The sequence below is a fragment of the Lipophrys pholis genome (assembly GCF_963383615.2).
Source record: "Lipophrys pholis genome assembly, chromosome: 13".
In the NCBI taxonomy this organism is placed as follows: domain Eukaryota; kingdom Metazoa; phylum Chordata; class Actinopteri; order Blenniiformes; family Blenniidae; genus Lipophrys; species Lipophrys pholis.
In genome coordinates this window covers 27,828,003-27,848,702 of record NC_137632.1, presented here as the reverse complement: position 1 = coordinate 27,848,702, position 20,700 = coordinate 27,828,003, and the positions used below count along the sequence as shown (strand labels likewise).

The following is a 20,700-nucleotide window of genomic DNA, read 5'->3' as shown; positions in this document are numbered from 1 at the left end:
TGCAGGAGTTCTCCAACATGCTTCTCCTCCACATTTCATTGATTTAAGCTCTGACTTGTATGTAAAAGAGGACAAACCTGAGATTGGAAACCATGTGCATCAATCAGACCGTTTGGATTAACCAAAACATCACGATCAAGGTGTTTAATTTCATACAGGAATTAAACGATCCACACACTTAGTGCGTCTGTAGAACACAGGCAGCGTTTGACCCGTCGTGGTTTCAGATTTATGATCCAGTGTCATGAGGTTAAAAAGGGGGTTAGCGGATGCTGTTACAGTCTTGTAACTACACATAGCAGTAGATTATCTTCACGGTCAGGAATTTCAATACCACTCGCCACAGCTCACAGCTCACAGTGCCGCTGCTGCTACGAGCTACAAGGAGAATGTTGCTCCCATCAAAGGGTTAAACCAGGCATCACCATCACCGGCTGTCAGAACAGTCATCTGCACTTTATCTACATGCGTCTGAAGTCTCTTAATGATTGTGAATGCACAGCATGCAGTCAAACTAAAAAACATGAAATCCGTGCGTCATTAATAGTTGGGGATTGTTGTTAAGACTTGCTGTATACTCGGTAAAAACACTTTTGAGAAGAGGTTTTGGGTGCCACCCACCGGCTGAAGGTCTAATCTGGAAGCACGGGACAGTCGGCTGTCGTCACTCAATCTGGAGCTCTGATGGGGGGGTGGGGTGGGGGGGTGGGGGCAGGTAGCATCAGACACAACAGTGAGGTACACCTGATCTCTGACATCAACATCCCAGAGATACTTACAGGCCACAGCTCATTCTGATTACAAGCTCACAGAACTACTGAGGTTTAGTTTCTCAAGCAGAATTTGAGCCTTTTTGAGACGCTAGTTACAGCTTTTAAAAGGTTTTTAAAAATGGTTCTCTTTAGGATAGTCTGAATAGACAAGAGAAACTCATCATATTACCACAACAGCAACACGTGAAACACTGATTTATCTACATTTCATTGATAAAACCTGAGCTTTTCTGCCTCTGGCCTGCAGCTTGCCCGTTAACAGTGGTTTCAATAGACATCAAGCTGATCTGGTTCTCCAAATGGAAGGCAAAGCGATGCATCATTGCAGAGGAACGGCCTCCAGCTGCTGAGTGATATGGATCGGAGGTGTCCAACACGCACCGTGAGGTCTAGCCTGGAGGAGCGAGACGCTCGGCTTTCATCACTGAGTCTGGAGCTCTGACGGCGCGAGAGAAAGAGGAGAGTCAGAAGTGATGGGATGCAGGCGTCTTTCTTTATTCTACAACAGATCCAGTACAGCCACACAGCTACTGACCCTGCCGGACATGACGCTGTAATCGTCGTCATGACCGTTTCTCTGGAAATAAAGAACACAGATGAGGAACTTCATCTTCTGTGTGGAGCGTTTCAGCTCTTCAGGTATTTACGTACGTCTCTGTCTTTGTGCTTATGTTTCTTCTTTTTCTTGGATTTCTTATGTAAGGAAGATCCCTTAAAGTGGGAGAAACACAAAGAGGGTGGTCAAGCTTTAGGACAAATCGTTGAGGAGGCGACCTCGGCGTCACTCAATCCGAGCAAACTTCAGCATGCGGAGGCAACACAAAACTCTAAAACAGACGGTATATAAAAGCTTTTAAAATCCATAACGGTCATGTGCTTAAAAGGGTTTCACTTTAAAACACTGGGCAATTCTTTATACACGGCTTGCAGCTGTAACAACCGTTGCACTAATATTTCGGCACGGTAGCTTATCTTATAGGTTGTCAAAAGTATAAACAATAGGAAAAGATTTTAAATAAATTCTTCTGAAACATTAATGTTGGGAACTTAAGATGTCAGGATATAAAAAAAAAAAAAAAAAAAAAAAGATTAAACACAACCATAGTGTGAATTAGAGCCAAGAGAAAGAGCACTGTTACTTGAAATATTGTCAATTTTGTATTATTGAAAATATTATCATTAATGTATATTATTCACATAACATCCTGCAGCCCTGATATCAGTTTTATTTCCACTTATCCCTCTTTGTGAAGATTTCTTACAGAGAATTAAAAACAACATGGAGGAAGAAAACGGGAAAGAATCCTTCACCTCTTTGTAAATGTTCATGCGGGGCGTACTGGAGTGAACACACAGGCTGGACACGGGAAAAACTGATTGGGCTAATGAGCTCAACTCCAAAAACAAACAGGATTTGGTGCACCGGGCAGACGGATTAGTAGGAACGCTGTTTGTTCAATTACAAAGCAAAGTTAAAAATACAGAGACATAACAGAGTCAGTCTGAAATAGTGCCGACTGTGTTTTGGTTGGAAGAACGCTCGGGAAGCATGCAGCTCTCCTTATGGTGAAATCAAACCTGAGCGAGTCAGAGGAAATCAATGTTCCCTCACAACAGCAAAAAAACAAACAAACAACAAGCAAACACAATCAGCCGGAAGGAGTTATGTCAATGTTTGAGTTATGCTTCCCACAATTTATCACAAACGTATCCCAAATGGTGAACCATAAAAGGCCTCGGCTCACAGGCATCGTGGACACTGTGGATTTTTATCACTCAAGTCAAATCAATGGAAACTCAAAACCGCATGCAGTATTTAACTTCTATTATTTCACTGGTAATGGTTAGTCAAAACAACAACAATCTATTAGCACCAGACCGTCAAGAGAATGGGCCAAAAAGGTCTTCTATAGACTCTTACCCCACCGCCATAAGCCCCAACTGTGTCCAGATCAGACTGTATGAAAGACACAGCATCGTCATCGTCGTCATCATCATCATCATCATCATCATCATCATCATCATCATCCACACAGACAGCACCTCGCTCCGTCACAGAGGACACAACCTCTGCCTCCACGTCAACAGATCAGGAGAACAGGCCTCAAAAAGGATCGAAAGGGGAAGAAGGTGTGCAGTTTGAGTGATACTGACCTTGACGCTGCTCCGGCTCCCGACCGACATCCGCTCATCTTCGTCTGAGAGCTGCAGGAGAGGACGAGAGATCCAGTCGGTTAGAGGTTTGACAACAGAGGACGCTTGACGTATCAGAGCTCAACAGAGTTTGTCTCTTCTGTGGGACATTTGTTTTGCATATCGAGAAGCAATGGTGAAGAGCTCGACGTCTTTGTGAGAGAGGCAAACTGTCGTCTAAAGACAAGTGAATTCATTACCAACTTTTTAATTTACACTCATCTTCATGTCCTCTAATGTTGAAAACCTGTAAATACACGTTATTCACATGTGTGACAGCCACTGCTGAGCTACAGAAAACAAAGATTTTTCCCACAAATATTACATTACACTGCAAATACTTTTTTTGTTTTTGTTTTTAAATATGTAGGTTTGATCCCCTTCAAGACATAGACACAGTTGAACCTTTATATTAGTGTGATTTGAGGAATTAATTGGCTTTAATATGCAACGATTCTCTCCTACTATAATAAATACATTAGAAAACATGACACATGTTCTTATCTGATAACGTTATGTTTATCTGTTTCAGGTGGAGCCATTTTAGTGAATTTTAAACCAATTATGTTAAGTGTCTACTGAATTTAAAGTGGGGCCTTATAATCAAATATAGTACAAATTTATCATCAACGCAATAACGTACGATATGCCTGTTGCAAAAGACTGAGTGAAATAAATGTTTTAATGCATTCTGCATTCATATTCTGCAACCTTAAAATTTGTGAATAACTACTAAGAAATGTATAATCAGTTATGAGCCTAAATGACTCGATAACAGTGCAGAAGTCAGAAAAAAGCACAAGAATCAATGAAAAATTACCAAAAACATGAAGCTAAATGAAAAAAAGAGACAGGGTTGGTATAAATTAGTGGCAAGAGAAAGAGCACTGTTCATTGGAAGAAGTCTCCAACCATATAGTTATTGCTTGTTCATGTGATATTTTAAAGCCCTAATTTAAAATAGAAACATTACATGAAGATAAAGCAAAGCTGCCCTGTCGCACTGAGCTGAGCTGCTGTCCTCCATTATTTCTAGTGAAGAATCGAGGTGTTGTGAGGTTACTACTGTGAGGTTAACCAGAACTGCTGCTGAACAGTAAATTCACGGTCAGTTTCCGTCTTTTGCGGGACACGTTTGTCTCCTTCTGCTCAGTCAGTATTGATATCAATCAATCAATATAACATCAATTCTGACTGACACGCATGTTTGTTGTGCTGATGTGCAAAAACACAGGAGTCAAGCTACTCTAGAATCATGTTTCTGACTTACTTAGAAAATCTGACAATAACTAAATCACCTTTCTTTTAATTACCAGTAGCTGTGGTGACATGGACCAAGAGTAATCAGATTAACCGGCGGGATGAGCAAAGTGGTGTCATGTAAACACTTCCATCCCATTAGATTTGTTCTATCTGATCGGAGCAGGTGTAACCCCGTGGATGATCCCATCAGAGTATGTGTCAACAGCACGTCGGGCTACGTATGATCCGTTATGTAACGTCACTATGTGACGCTTCACGTAAGTGTTTTGAGATGAACGGCGACGGCAAAGCATTATTGGTCGACCGAGGAGAAAAAGCAGATTATCGTCTCTTCCTGGACAGAAGGCAATTCAGCTTTAACCAGCTTCCAGGTAAATCTGGATGCTGAATCATGTGCACAAACTGCAAATGTCACAGTGCAAAGCATCATGGGAATATTACGCTCACCAAAATGGACGCTCCTGATCACTTTATATCATGTAAACTGATTTCTCAGTCAGAAATATTGACAGATTGACAGAAAAGTGACCATGTAAAAGCAGCTTTGGTAATCTTACACCACTATTACGTAGTAAATAAACCAACAAGTAATGTTTCCACACTAAGTTGAAGACTTTACGTCATTGTCTCAGGATGAGCTGCTAAGTCACCACCTACTGAACATACTTTTTTTTTTTTAAAAAGCTTAAAATATTTGAGGCATAATTAATAATACATTCTAATATAAAAGAGAATATTATATAAATCTATATATATCTATATATATCTATATATAGATATATATAGATCATGTCTAAAGTTCAAAGATGGATTTCTTCAGGCCTTTGCAAAGCTGTACAGTTTCAAAATATTTCTATTGTTAGAAGACGTCAGTGTTTGCTTGCAAGAAAAGGCGAGTTAAAGATAAAGGTCAGCACAAAAACTAAATCCAGGTATGTGACCTGACAGTCCGATGCAGCACAGAGACTTTATGAAAATAACCTCAAAATTAAGAAATGTTCATCAGATAAAAGTACAGACACACACATAAAAACCAGCTTCTGGATTTATTATCCTGAATCTCTGAATCTTCACACAATATTTAGCAGAACAGAGGAAGAGCGTGAGGAGATGGAAAGAGAGGGAGGACTACAAACCGTCTGTATCCGTGAAGAACGTGAGTACCTCTCACTGTCCTCCTGAAGGGGGGAGGAGGGGGGAGGATGGAGATGAGAGGGGGTGGAGAAGGAGAGAGAGGTGAAACATCAATGAAAGAAGGATGAGGAAGGAAAACGCTCAAGATACAAAAAGACTTCTGAGGTCAGGCAGGTTTACAGGAGTGTCCAGTTTGAGAAGCTGCATTCATTCCACTTTAAAACTGCACAGCAAAGTCATTAAAATAGAGCGGGGTTTTTTTGGTGCGACATTAAGTAGTGGCGATGACGTGCACAGACTTGGATACGTTCTGACAGTCATTTTGTAAAATCCCCAGCAGCGCTAAGCGTTGCAGCTGAAGTAATCCCGCAGTAAATCTTTTGCCTCTTTTAGGCTGTTTGGGCTTCATATTTCCCCCTCGAGCAGCCAGTCGGCGAAAAAAACTCATATTTCCTTGCTGAAGGTGTTTAGTTTTCTTTATTGCAGCAGAAATAAATAGAGGAATCATGATTAAAAACATAAATACGTGCAGGATAAATCTAAATCCACACACAATTTCAATACTGGATTTATTGTGAGTGTAAAGGAGATCAATTAAGGTTCTGCTGTAACAGTTACGACAGTTGCAGACCATCTATAAAGAAGGGGAGTTTGAAAAATCCCTCATGTGAAGCACACAAGCAACTTAGGGACACGTCACCTGCTCCCTGCTTCCTCAGAAGAAAGGGAAGACAGAGAGAGAGAGCGAGAGAGAGAGAAAGAGAGACAGAGAGAGAGAGAGAGATCAACACCTGATGTTAAAGGTCAGGCTTTTACAAAACATGCCTTCAAACCACAACACACTACAAACTCACACTTTCGTGACAGTGTATTAAAAACACACCAAGGTTAGTCAAACTGCACATCCCACACATGCACACTGTGGTGCTGAAGCTCCCAAATCATTACAAACAATCCAAGTTAAGTAATTTAACTGGAGCCTCGGACAGTGTAAAAGCCCTGCGGTCCTGCCCCGGGGGGGCAGATGGTCATGTTGAGTCACAGCAGAACGTGCACAAGTGGATTATCATTACTGGCAGAGCTTCGAATCGCCATAATCTGTTATTTAAAAAAAAAAAGAAAAAAAAAAAAGAGAAAAAAGCCTCTGCGGGCATTAACTGGAATTTAAACGCAGACTTGGTACCCAGACAAATCCTTCCACAAACGCACATGAAATAAACAAGCTTTAAGCACCACATGCTCGGTTTGAGAGATTTTACAAACGGTACCATCCACTGCTCTATATCCCCCCATTTGCTGTCCGCTCGGTCGTCTACTTTGGGGTTCAAGCCGTAGTATTTCTGAGGAGAAAACAGGTGACCCATCTGATTACTTTCAGTCTGAAACTCAGCCGAGCTCATTACACAATCATGCGTCAATGAAGTGGAAATGAGGAGGGATGAGCCTACCTTCTGCACCTGAAAGATCTGCACCCCGAGCAGGGGGGGGAGAGGAGGAGGAGGTGTGGGACATATAGACGGGAAAAGAGGAAGAATCAGTTTCAAACACGAAAATCGGGAAAAGTGAGAAAGAGCAAGAGAACTCAGGAATGTGAAGTATCCTGCCTGCACTGCAGAGCCGATGGTAACTGACCCGAGAACACAAGTTCACCGGAGATTTAACGACCTACGAGACCGCGCTGCTCAGGCTGTTTTCCCAGGATCCTTCAGGGCTGGTCCTAACCTGCCTGGATCCACAATGTCACTTTCACACAGCCCCATGTGGTCCCATGATTGTACCTCGGAGAAATGTGACCAACACCGGGGACTCTGCCGCTACAGGAACTGGAATTCAACTCAAAAGCTGAGCAAACACAACAGATAATTCCTGTTTGTACATTTGTTTTCTTACTGGAGGTTAAACGAGAGAATTGTCACAAATCTCAAGAACTTAGGTGAAACAGAAGGCCGTCAGTTTGCTTGACTATTTCTATGTAGGCCTTTAAAAAAACTATCATAAATAAACAAGATGTTCTCAAAAAAAGTGGAGATGAGACTGAAAAGGAAGCAGCAGAGTAAATCTGTGGGTCAGGGGAAGCAATCAGGATAGGTTCCTTTTGATCACGATATAAAAAACCAGTCGAGGGTAAAATGTTTTTTTTTTTTTTAATGGTAAAACACACATTTTCTTGTGATTGCAATGGATTTAGAGTAGGAAATAGGTGCGAAACTATCAGTTGCAGACTACTTCTGAAGATCAACCACTGTTGAATGTATCTTATAATCCTCTCCATTTCTACCTGGAGGCGGTTCTGGGAGACGCAACATGGTTTAGGCTCCCAGATGCACCTAAAAATCACAACGTTTCTCTGGGCGTGGTGACGCTGGGGAGCGCAGCGCGGCTCGACTTCCTGTTTCACCGACTTCTTGTTTGGAGGAAATAGCCAAAGAAAGATTTCCAGACTTTTTTTTACCTCAAAGTAAAAAAGCAGCTGGTTTTCTTTGTCCGACTTATATCAAATGTGCTATAGTTGGATGTTTGAAGAAAGAAAATGTGATCTCAAATGCCAAGGGTGTACAGAAATATAAATGCATTGTGAGTTTCCCGAAAAGACGTTTAACTTTCAGTATTGCAATATATTCCACCAAATGCAGTTGAATCCCTGTGTACTTGTGGTTATAATGTTCAGAAATCCTTCTGAGGGACTTTTTCCATTACGCAGTGACTAAAACCTCCCAGCTCACACACATTCAGCTACATATATGAATATTAAAAAAAAAAAAAGACATGTTACTTCTTGATGAGATCAAAAATACCATCAGCAGCGTCTTCTCATTGCTTCGGTCCCAATTCAGGCCAGTTTTCAAGTGAAGACACAAAACTTTCACCTTTTTTAGGGCGGCCATTTACATGACAACGGTGGTCAGAGCCACTGAAGACGCCTCGCGAGGTGGAAATTAAAAACAAAACAACAACAACAAAAAAAAAACCTGTCTCCATGGTAACGGTAAGGAAACCTAACTTTTTGAAAATAGCTCCTGAGGTTGAACTTTTCTAAAACATTACGACTCCATGTAAATTGAGCAAAACCTAAAGTAAATTGTTCTTCTTCATATGCACGAGTAGGTGGACAATAACAAGGTTTTCCTCCAGAGTGTCACGACTCCCAGTCCATGTTCTCCTGGGACTTGGATGATTTTTTACGCTGACTGTCAAAATAAAACTACCAAGTTGGTCGTCTGTCCACTAGAATGTCCCTGTTCTCCTATAGGTAATGTTTATAGCGTATTGTTCTACGTGTGTGCTTTCATTACTAAAACAAACAACAGCACCCACTAGTGGCCCAACATGTTAACTATATTAATATTTCAGCATTTCTGCCACTTCTGTGTACACGGGCATCGGTTTCAAAATGTTGCCATGTAAACGCAAAAACAACATGGAAACGTGGCCTCAGCTCGATACTGAGGCTTTATCAGTGTGTGTGTGTGTGTGTGTGTGTGTGTCTTGTCACTTGTGGGCGTTGCTGTGGAATGTCTGAGACAAAGTGAAGTGCGCAAATTACAGCCAATTAAAATAGTTTGACAAAAGCCACTTAGCATTTGTTTGGAGAAGGAGTGCCGTCTCACCAAGCAGTGGACAGATTTCACCACCGTTTGTTTCGTTCTCCGACGTGTCTATTATCAGACACAGACCAGATGTACAGGTCGCCAATCGGCCCACGCTCTGCCCTTTTGGGGCCTGGCTGGAAACCAGCCGGGGCAGAAAACACGGCCCGCCCTCACCACTGCCCTTTCCACCCCGTCGTTCCACTGCTCTAATCCAGATTTCCTACCGCTGTCTCTCTTGTACGCTTGCCCGAAAGCTGGATTGGTGGCTGTCAGTGTGCAGACGAGCCGTTTGCTGATAATCAACGTGGCACTCAGAGACGAGCCACCAAGTCATCCTAAACTCCAGGGAGGTGAAACGGAGTTGTGGAGGTCAGATTAGATAAGAGCAGGCTGTAAATTGTGTGCAAGGGAGGATCTGATAAATTACGACTGCCATCAGAATGAGCAAGCGCAGCAGAAGCAGAGAAACATCCTCCTGAATGCCACTGACCTTCATCCATCTGTGCTACATGAACTCGGGACTTTTAACCTCCACTTCCACCTCTGACACCTCCTAATCCCACAGGCAACCAAAAAGAGCAGGAAAAAGGATGGCTGCACAATGGAAACAGATTAATAACCGTTGGCAGGGACCCGTCTGTGTACTTATCTCTCATTACGTGTCTGGACAGCCTATTAGCCCGCCGGCCCAGAGTCGTCATAAGCCCATTCATCAAGTGAGTTACACAACCAGCCTTCATGTTTTCACCCGTTCTGTTCCACTCACCGAGCTCCCCTTCCTCGCCGGAGGGGTTCTAGGGCGCCTGCCGAGGGCGGCCCTCAGCCCCCTCCCCGTCAGCCGCCGCCCGGCCGTCCTGATGCCCTCAGGGGACCGGGAGTGGGGGCATCCTCCGGCGGTCAGCAGGTGGAAGGCTGAGGTCCGAGCGGTGGACTAGAAAGCTTCTCTGAGGAGCGCGCTGTCAGGCTGAGGACACGTCCAAACGTCCCGGAGGCGGCTGGGAGCGCAGCAGTGGACCCATCGCTCATGTCAACAACAACAACAACACTGCTCCACCGCGGACTGCAGCAGGCTGGAGCAGGGAGCGCAACCTGCTAAGCTACTTTAGAACTCGGCTAAAAGGTTTAAAGGACACACACACCCGCAGACACACACCCGCAGACACACACCCGCAGACACACACCCGCAGACACACACCCACAGACACACACACCAGACTCAGCTTAACAATGCCCGCTAATCCAGCACATATGACTTGTGCGCGTGCGTTATGACTGTTGCACTACGTGATCGGCGTGAATTACAAATAGCTTTCCTTTTCATCCATCCTCTTCTTGACCTCCACTTCTGCCAGCACAATATACACGTCATTTAATTAGTAAAACAACTTTATAAGTTAGATTTTTGTCCTATTGTTCAAGAAGGTTTCCTCTTGGAAATCCCACAAATACACTCTCAGGCGTTGCCATATCTTGTCTTTCCTGTGTCAGGTTTAATATCTAATGATATAAAACATTTCAGATTAAAATATAACTACTTCTATGTGGCTCGGATGATTGTTTGGCTTTAAGATTCCGACCAGGGTTGCAAAATTCCACGAATTTTCAAATTTGGAAACTTTCCACTGGAATAAATGGGAATTCGTGGGAATTAACAGGGATTTGGAAACAGATGTGAATTGACCAGGAATTTACTAAATTAAAGTTTGACTCTTAATCCGGACTAAAACAAGCAGATTACATGGAAGTACAGTTGAGTATCCATGCCATTCCTAATGTGGAACATACAAAGTGAAGAAAGCTGTGATGATCCATCCATCCATCCATCCATCCATCCTGTTCAGGGGCGCTGGAGCCGATCCCAGCATACTAAGGTCAAAGGCAGGATACATCCTGGACCGGAGGCCAGTTTATCACAAACTGACACAGCTTGGATATATTAGGCGATAATATATTTGACAAACGTGATGTATTGTTTAACTTACAAATATCACATGTAAATGTATTTCTACAGTAGATAGCTCGCTGATAAATTAGAAGCCAAGTAAGCTACTTTGGTTTAGAGTTTTTTTATGGGTTGGCTCGGGGGGGAAATGAGAAATAAAGTCAACATTCATGTGTTTGTTCATCAATGAAAGAATCCATTGTTCAGTAAAAGATCTAACATTTGAACAAGTTCTACTTCCATATAAATCTCTTATAATTGTATTATTTTGGATGGATGTCTGCCTAAAACAAAACAAAAACTAATGCTTGGATGTGATATATTTCCATTAAATAAATCTCAATTCCAATGAATTCCCATGGACGGGATTCCAATTTAGACTATTTCCAAAAATGAAAATCTACTGGAAATTCTAATCCTGACAAATCCGAAGTGGTTTTAAAAAAAAAGTTCCCAAAATAGAAAATTACTTTGACTAAAATCAGTTTGAGGTTACAGCTTGAGATGAAGAGGAATAAAGTAAAAAGCACGCCATCAGAAAAGTTGCTCCGAGGAAACATCTTGTACATTCTAGAATTCAAAATTCATTGATGTAAATATGTCAGCATGGTAATTTATAGTCTAGAATTACATGGTTTTGTGTTCCATTATTACTTTTACAACCCCCGCCATGTAAAAAACACAGAAAGATATTAATGTTTATTAATGATATTTATGATTTGTTAAAAACAATTTGCTACTGCTGAATGGTTGATCATTGACATTTAAAGTTAAAGATTAAAACAGCTTTATATTAGGACTATTTCCAATCTGAATACACATTTCCTATCCTTACACACACGTATATCATGACGGCTCCTCCATTAGGACCTTGTCCTTATTTGATAATCTCTCATTAGGGAACGGAGTCGTCCTGTACGTTAAACCACAAACTTCCTCCCCGCGGTGAAAAGCAGCGTGTTGACGTAAACGAAGCGGGGTCGACGGGGGGAGATGTCCAGGACCTCTGGAGCCACGGCGCGATTACAGGCTCAGGGGGTCTTAACCTCAGGGCGAGCCTGGGAAACTCTGAGATGGTCCACCGGTCAACAGGTGAGAGGCTGTCCAGTGTTTGTGTGTCTGGGATTATTCTGGGGCTAAGAATAGGGAGCTGGAAAAGAGCGACGCCCCACAGCAAGGGTCAGGAGGTGTTAAACACACACACACACACACACACACACACACACACACACACACACACACACACACACACACACACACACACACACACACACACACACACACACACACACACACACACACACACACACACACACACACACACACACACACACACACACACACACACACGAGGGTCCGATCCTCATTATTTGCCTGTGAGGTGAAACTTGTGTAACACATGTGGGGATTAAAAGTCTTTTTTCACTGTTAGAAGACAGTTTATCTCTCTTTACTTTTACAGGACATGTAGTGTCACGCTGTCTTAAACACAAAAATAACCCTAATTCTGTTTGTATAAACATGAAGAACATAAGAAAAGAGGTAAGTCCTGAAAATATTTGTGAAAATGTGTTTAATGCTTGTTAAATCTAAAAGGACAGAGTGAAGTCAGGGTGCAGGTTTGACAACCAAGTCTTTTAAATGTTTGGACTGGAGGCACCTGAAAGCCTCCAGTTTTTCCAGGCTCAGTTTTTCAAGGTACCTTTGAATAAAAAGAAAAAAAAATCTCCAAAATATCACTGGTGTAGTTTCACATCAGATGAGCGCCTTTTTACTTACCGTTACAAAAAGGCTGAAGATTAAACTAAATCTAAAATGCAAATAAAAAGTTAAAAAAAATTGATCAATTTCAGCCATATGGGTACTTTTTAGAAGTAATTAAAAATGGTATTGTAAGACTTTAATTAAGAATAAACTGACCAAAATCACATTTATTTTACGATTTAGAGCTTAATAATAAACCACAATGTATTATTTGTTTGTTGCAGAGTTCCCCTGTGTCATTTGCAAAGATAAATAAAAATACAAAATGGTATGATCTCTGTTAAATACCTGTATTAGTATTTTAAACTTCTCCACACCTTTGTCAGTGGGAAAAGCACATAATTTTTAATCCTGTATTCAGTGACTGGTCTTTTATTAGACTGGAAGAAATGAGAACAGTAATAAGAAATAAAAGTGTAAAAAAAAGATTAAGTGAATAAGAAAATCAGACAGAAAAACTATTAAAAGAAAAATCTAACTTAAAAAAGAATAAGTAAACTCTGATTAATAGAAAACCTAACAGCGACATCACTTCTCTGGCTCCCTCTGCAGGTCAGAAATATGTTGGCAGTCTAATTGTCACTTTGATGGCAGAGATACTCAATTACTTGTCACCACAAAAGCAACACGATGGCTTCTGTCTGTATTTTGTTACTGATTCCAAGAACTAAACGTGTTACTTGTTTCCTATTTAACAGTGCACTACTTCTGTTGTCTTTAATTGACATTCTATTCGTTTTACGGTCTCCTGTGCTTCCTACATGTCCGGCTGTGTACCACCGCTGCTCAACTGAGGTTATATTACATTTGTAAAGAAGAGACTTTAACAATGTAGAGGAGACCTGGGAATCGGCTCATTTTGAAGGCAGGACACAGGGTGTTGGAAATCAACAGACTTTCTTTAAAGTGTCCAAGGAGAAAAAATTTGGCAAACACTTTCTCCACCAGGCGTCTGCAACCTGCGGATCTGTAGCCATTTCTTACCATGTTTCTGTAAGAGGTTATAAAGGTTGATGAAAAGCGCCACAATGCCAGCGTGATTCAATGTCATGTTACTGTTTTATAACATTTACAAAATAGGAAAAAAAAAAAAAAGCCAAGTTATTTTTGAGAACAAAGGTGGGAAAACATCAGCGTGTGTGTGAATATGTGAAAAGACCGAAGCAGAAGTGTCTTTTTTGGTCTTCAATGAGGACGTTGTGGAAAATGGACACTAAAATAGGGACACGCAAGGTTTTTTTGAGTAGATTATATAGCTATGATTCTCATCAATGTTTGTGGCAGATATTCTCAAGCAAAATGAGGCCGAATGCTTGTTGTGAAGCTGCAAAAGTTCCATCTTGAAAGTCAGACTGTTGGTGTGGCTTCAAACTGCACTGAAAACAAAACAACTGCAGGAATCAGCACTTTTTTTTATACGTGCTTCTTTGCGTATGACGCACATTTCTGTGCTTTGAGTGCACAACAAACCCTGCAGGGATCTCTTCAGCCGCGACAGGAATCAGTTTACACCGCTGACCTTTGACCCCCCCCCCCCCCGGGGGGATCAAGAGAGTCACAGCTTAAGAGCAACGCTGAGCGGAAATGTCTTCCGAGTCTAAACTGAAAGTCCAGACTAAAAGAGGACGGCAGGATTTGGACCAGAGGATTTTATGGATTTGACTGATGTACCTCCTTCTGCTGCCGCTCCAGCTCCTTCATGCGGATCTCCCTGGCCTCGGCCCGGGCCGCCCTCTTCGCTGCCAGCCTGGCTTCGGCCTGGGGGTGGGGTGGGGTTGGGGGGGACAGAAAGCAGAAGTGAGACAACAGCAGTTATATCTGAGCTCAACAGGAACACATTTACAACATGTAGAAATGCAGAAACAAAGGTTTTGATGACCGTGGGAATTTGTCCTGCAGACAAGAATATATATTCAAAAATCAGTAATTGATATCACAGACAGGGCTGTATTTAGAAGTTCACAGAGTGGTGAGAATCTGAAGACCCTGCAGACATGCAGTCACAACAGTGTGTGTGTGTGTGTGTGTGTGTGTGTGTGTGTGTGTGTGTGTCTGAGGGACTCGGCCTTTGCTCCACTCAGCACCCAGGGACAAGAGTGGACCCTTTCCCTTAAAAGGTCCGCTCTCAAAGTGTGTGTGTGTGTGTGTGTGTGTGTGTGTGTGTGTGTGTGTGTGTGTGTGTGTGTGTGTGTGTGTGTGTGTGTGTGTGTAAAAGCATTTCCTTCCTTGAGCGTTGTGGTTGACACTGTGTGGCTGCGGCCTGTTTTTCTGTGGGCGGGGCCACTGCAATACCTCCAACTGTAGCACACTAATGCATTTCCCCCCGTTAGTCACCATGACGGCGCAGCAGGAAGACACACACACACACACACGCAGAATTTATCTTCAACCTACTTCATCACTTTAGTACTTTTTCGTTTCTTTGAATTTAACATAGATCCTGAACTCTGCCACTGGCACGCCACACAAAGACTCGACTTGTAGATAGAACTACTGCTCTGGAACATCTGGATCAAACCTGCTTTCTGTTCCAGAGTCCGAGTCAAACATGCACAAGCTGCTTTTAGTTTAAGCACTAAATATTTGGGACAAACTCCAGAAAAAGCTATTTTAAAAGCAGGTGTCTTCACCTGGTTTCTGTCTGATGCAGTAAACACACGTTATATACAAATAAAGCTGCCTTGCTCAATAGCGCAAAAGATATAATTTACCCCATTTCCATTAAAAAAAAAACACTCTTCTTCCTGTTGTTTCACACATTTGTGAATTAAAGTTGTACTCTGGTTTAGAACAGGTATATGCCAGAGATCTGGGTCTCCTGTAGGGGGCGCCAGAGATCACACGTGAGGACTCCAGACTGTGTGAAAATTAAATGGTCAAAGAAAAACAAAATAAAAGTCTTTGTAGAATCTAGAAAACATTGTTTGGGAAGAGTTAATCCCTCAAAGTACAGCAGTCACACTTCAACATGTAAAAACATCTCATAATATTTACATTTTTAATTCATCTTCCTGGATACTGTCTCTTCATCATTAAAATTGATTGTTTTGGATTTTACATGAGCTATCAGGCTTTTTATTATGCCATACCATACCATGATTTCTTTTTTACCTTGCAAGAAAAAAAAAGAATTTTTTTTTTAATCCCAGTGGGAAATCCTTTCAAGGTCTCCACATTTGACCCTAGGAGCAGTGCTGCTGAGTGGACCACGGTGTGGGAATCAAACCAGCGAACATCAGATCCCAAGTCCACTTCTCCAACCTCCAGGTCACAATAAAACTAAATAAAGATAAAACCACGATGTTCCAATGTTTTGAATGTCATGTAAGATAAACCGTTTCACTGAGAGGGATTATGCAGATAGAACTTTATACGTTTTTGTCTGACGTTTAATAACTGATGGAGACAAAGTGAGATTTGAGTTTTTCTAATATATTTGTATGTTTGTATGAATCATGGAAATGCATCTTTAGTTCAAGTACAAGTACCAAATAACCCAGATTAACTGGACCTAAGTACTCAACAAAGTAAGATAAGTATTATGCATATATGACATGAAAGATGTAGTTGTTGTGAATTGTTATTCAGGGACGTTATTTATTTTTGTGATGTTCTTGTAATTACGGCAACCGGAAGTACATATTTTACAGGTGCTTTTATTTTGTGCAGACACAGGAAGTGCCGTTTTGTTTAGAAGTTTTTTTACCCATTGCTTAATGCTCGTTTGAAAGTGAATCATTAATCTTCAGTAAAGTAAACCCAGTTCAAAATGAAGTCTCTGGCTTCATTGAAGAAGATTCCACTTCATAACAGTAGTTTCCTCACATTCTTTAATCATTGTGACCTTTTATGAAAACTGAAATATTTTAACTATAAAACCGGGATAATACTGAAGAACTGACAGACTTGACTGATTTTACAACATTGCATGACTAACAGCATGCACACGCTCCCTCCCTTCACTCAGTCTGTATTATTCCTCCTCAGTCATGCAAGTTAAAGGCGGTGGTCTTGCAGAGTGAGTGAGGCAGTGTCCATCTCTGTGCGGACGTCCTCTTAAGACGCCTCTGAGGTGAAGGAAGGAGCAATAATGCTCAGTGCTGAAGCAGCTTCAGTCGAGATGCTCTTGGCCCCGAGCTTCACTCTGTGCATGTGGATGGAGTTCAATCCAACCGGGGAGATGAGCATGAATACAAAGTGGCATACAAAAAAAACCAAACAAACAAGAAACTTAATATTTGAGCTAAAACCACAAAAATCCATCCGACAGAAGCTGCAGAAGGTCTTTTCCGACTGACTATAAGTGGCATTTCCTCTCTGTCAATGATTGGTCTTTGTCCTCGTGGCTGCGGGACGCACTAGAAAACAAACAAACAAGATAAACAAACACAGTCTGCACAGGGTGTCTCTCTTTTAGAGCTCATTTTTATCTTCCACCACTGCGGGGGGACAGAAGTGCTGCGTCAAGAGAGAGTTTGGTCTGTTTGACCTCCAGCAGGATAAATACGGCTCCTGAAAGCCTCCATTACCACGACCACTCTGCTCTCGTAACAAAACGGCAGGATGGCGAGCGGCGACTCAGAGAGAGAGAGAGGCAGGAGTTTGTTAAGTCTGATGAAAGACGTTTCACCGGCGGACTAATGGACGTCACTCGGGCAGGGTGAAAATATCTGTCCAACATGACCGTGGGTGGAGGACACAGAAGCACAGGGACAATAATTGGAACATGCAAACAATCACACATTTAGAGGAGAATTTCCTGAAAATGACTTATTTCCAGGTCTGATTCTAATCTTCTACACTCTCGCCGCTCATTGTGTGGACTTTACAACGCTGCTGCTGATGTTAACAGAGGAAAGGTATAGAAATGTTTCCCCGGCAAACTGATCAAGAGAAGACAATTAAAGAAAATCACACTTTTAAAATAATCTGCGATGCAAAGTCCTAAACGTAACAATAAATACATCCTGCAGTCTTCCTACGATCCATTTTAGTCTCTTTTATTTAACTTTTTCCATTATGAAAATACAATAAATTAGGTTTTAATCAAATTTGCTGGTGATGTTTCATTCGTAACGAAGGGGGGATAAATAATCCCTCCTCTCAATGGTATAAACTCCTTATCGTGAGAACAGAGGATGTAGAGTGGGAGTGAATCCCTCCAGCAAGTTACTCCCTCAGACTTGTGTTTGTGTTTCATCAGTCAGTCATTTCAACCAAAGCTCCAGGACAGCCGTCGCCAACTTTACAAATGAAAAAGATATTGTCATTTCTCAACTAAATCAAATTTACCCGAAGCCACAAAAATACATTTAACCTTTAAAATGCGGCTGACGCGGCTTCTAAAGTTTTAAATATACAGTAGTTTTGAAACCCGTAAAAGAACGGTGTCTTATGTTGCATTTATGAAGTTTCAATTACAGTTCAGGACGGTGAACGTGTCATTACATTTCCAGCTGTTCTTGTAATTGACTTTAGCTGTTTCAACCTTCTTTTCCATTATTTTAAAATGTTGACCTTTTTGAATAGAATAAAATAGAATAGAAATAATTCATTAATTAATCCCAGTGGGAAATTCAAATAAGGATACAAATTAAATAAGTAATTTTAAATAATATGTTTAAGACTTAACAGAGATTAATCTAAGCACGGAAAGTATTAAACTAACTAAAACACATCAAACACTTTATACAGGAAAGAGTTATAGAATATCACTGCCAGAGTAAAGGACATTTTAGTCGTTTATATTTCTTTTCTAAGTCGTCTTGCTTCTTCTCCCCATCTCTTTTAGTAATTCTAGTCTAATAGTCATATTTCTTACCATTGCTTGTGGTTTTAGCCTTTTCCCCCATTTTAGTTATTGTGACTTAAAGCCTTTTTTAGACCAAGTGATAACAGCCATTTTAAAAATGATTCTGGTGTGTAAATAAAATAAAAATTAGATCAAAGTTTGTTTAGGTTATAACTTAGTGAAAGCTTTCAGAGCGCCACGATGAAACGGCCAAAGAGCCACATGCGTGAGCTGCAGGTTCCAGACCTCTGCTCTGGTGTGAAGCATCACAAGCACAGTGCGAGTCAGGAGTGTGAAAGTCAGTACAAGTCTGCAAATATATTTTACTGCATCTTCATATTGTTGCTACTTCTTCACACTTTGCAAAGTGTGACAAGCCTGATAGGCAGAGAGCCTGAAGGCAAAGCTTAACGTGTGATCAAAGAGGCAGGTAAAGGTGTATCCTCATATCAGTAGTGTCATCTGCCATTCTTTAATAACTTAACACTGTTGATACCACGGCAGACTATTCGTGTACGACTGCCCACGAGTCAGAAAAGTGCACAAACTCACTTGCTATCAGATCCTGACCTCATATTGACATAAGAATAACAATACCAGCAAAATACGGGCAAATGCACATAGATCGTTTATCAAAAAGCTAAAGGAAATAAGCAAGAACTTTGGCTCAGCAGTCCTGAACGTCTGAGTGCAGTCGTCCCCAAAAAACATTTAAAAAGCAGCAGATGACACTTATCTCCTCAAATGCACTTTACTCCCTTTTTTCCTGGACAAGGCTGCAGTGTATAATAAAACCCTGCAAGCTTAACTAACATAAGTCGATCTGTCACAGATGTCAAAGCTCAGCAGACAAAACACAAAAAATCCAGCTTCATTCTCCAGAATAAACAAAGTTTTTTTGACATGTCTCTTGTAAAATGAGTGGAATGTGTAACCTCGAGTCAGCATGAAGCACCCAAATAGGCCAAAAGACAGAATCTTAACTTTTTTTTAATTCCCACCTCTTTTACAGCTATTTATACTGACCTACATGGACCTGGTTCTATTTCAACACCATTTCAATGGGGCGAGCAACCTCCTGAGACAATGTGAGCCACTTCTGTTCAGAAGTGGGACTATATTTATGAGTTGGACAAACACAAAAACGACAAGTATAAAAGTGTTCAGGCCGGGTTGGTGTCAAACCTTTGTAAAGAAATATTAGGTAATGTTCTCCCACTTACTGCTCGTTTATTCACTTAAACAGACCAGCATTCTTCAATTCAGATGATAGTCCAATTAACCTTAAGCGTTATATGCTTGGTAGAGCAATATGGAAATACCGTACAGATATATTCAGAAGAAATTTCATATTTTACTTAGGGTAGGTTTACACGATGTTCCCGGCAGCCCCATTTGCCTGAAACGTAGTGCGCCATGGGATTTTGGGGAATTCTGAGGAAGGCGTGGCACGTTGTTCACGTTCTGTCAAGACTTTCTATGGATGAAATGTGGACGTTGGACCATTTGAAGCAGGTTTATGCCTCAGAGAGTCACCAAAAGTGAAGGCAATCATTGTATCCTGAGACTTTTGCTGGGTGCAGACGTACCTCTGGATTTCTTTTTCGGTGGCAGAGCTTGTAGAAGCTGTTCTGTCACTTATTGCTCAGACTCGAATTAAACTCCCCTCCGGGCTCGGAGTCGGCTTCCTCCCAGACCGTCCGCGCCGTGGCAAGCCGCGATTGAACGTGATGAAACGGCGCCGTGAGAACCGTGACGAAGCGCGGCGCAACGTCATAAAACGCGAAGCAACCGTGATGGAACGCCCACTACGTCACTTCCTATAAGCCTCCCGTCTCACTACGGACCGCCTCCAAGTTCTATTACGGCCAGTTACGTGCTGCTAATGACGTTCATCCCGTTTTGCTACGGGCTACTAAGTTTCTCATCCACGGCGCGGCAAATCTTTTGACAGTTTAAAAGTCTGGCACGGCGCCCACGGCAATTACGACCTCTTATGTTTGCCCATCCCGTCTCCCTGCGTTGTCTCCCGTCCATCCCGTTTTGTCCACGGTGGCCTGAAGCGGGGCTGGCGTGGACATAGTGTCAACGCACCATTAGTTCTAAGCTTGCTCATGTGAGATTGTCCTGTAGTGGGTTCTGGAGTATTTGACGGTATATGAATAAACATAAAAGTGTTGGAGGATGATCCAGAAAACCTGATTCATGTGTCTTGGTCCAGCTGGGTCCTTTCAAATGATGTTTTTGGTT

General features: G+C 41.7%; 2 protein-coding genes across 12 annotated transcripts in view; one reads left to right on the top strand and one right to left on the bottom strand.

Annotated features, from left to right (window-relative positions):
* lrrfip1a (leucine rich repeat (in FLII) interacting protein 1a) overlaps nucleotides 1-20,700 on the bottom strand; it is a 51,656-nt gene that overhangs the window by 16,166 nt on the left and 14,790 nt on the right. For 4 of the 11 annotated variants that reach the window (XR_013935918.1, XR_013935919.1, XR_013935920.1 and 1 more), the window contains exons 2-3: nucleotides 14,331-14,417; nucleotides 2,928-2,978 (exon numbers count right to left, since the gene is read on the bottom strand). Coding sequence is in view for 3 of the 11 variants with exons in the window: in XM_080478939.1 (XP_080335065.1) it covers nucleotides 622-681; nucleotides 1,155-1,211; nucleotides 1,309-1,350; nucleotides 1,425-1,484; nucleotides 2,695-2,730; nucleotides 2,928-2,978; nucleotides 5,366-5,407; nucleotides 6,632-6,727; nucleotides 14,331-14,417 (531 nt within the window). In the remaining 8 variants the exon portion in view is untranslated. Of the gene's footprint in view, nucleotides 1-621; nucleotides 682-1,154; nucleotides 1,212-1,308; nucleotides 1,351-1,424; nucleotides 1,485-2,694; nucleotides 2,731-2,927; nucleotides 2,979-5,365; nucleotides 5,408-6,631; nucleotides 6,728-6,811; nucleotides 6,830-9,719; nucleotides 10,170-14,330; nucleotides 14,418-20,700 lie in introns of those variants that run through there. The other 7 variants (XM_080478939.1, XM_080478937.1, XR_013935924.1 and 4 more) reach the window with 5 other exon arrangements.
* Nucleotides 9,157-20,700, top strand: part of LOC308119107 — a 32,599-nt gene continuing 21,055 nt past the window's right edge. Inside the window, exons 1-2 of the mRNA XM_080478942.1 lie at nucleotides 9,157-10,073; nucleotides 11,795-11,987. Coding sequence (XP_080335068.1) covers nucleotides 11,969-11,987 — 19 coding nt within the window. The 5' untranslated portion in view covers nucleotides 9,157-10,073; nucleotides 11,795-11,968. The remainder of the gene's footprint in view (nucleotides 10,074-11,794; nucleotides 11,988-20,700) is intronic.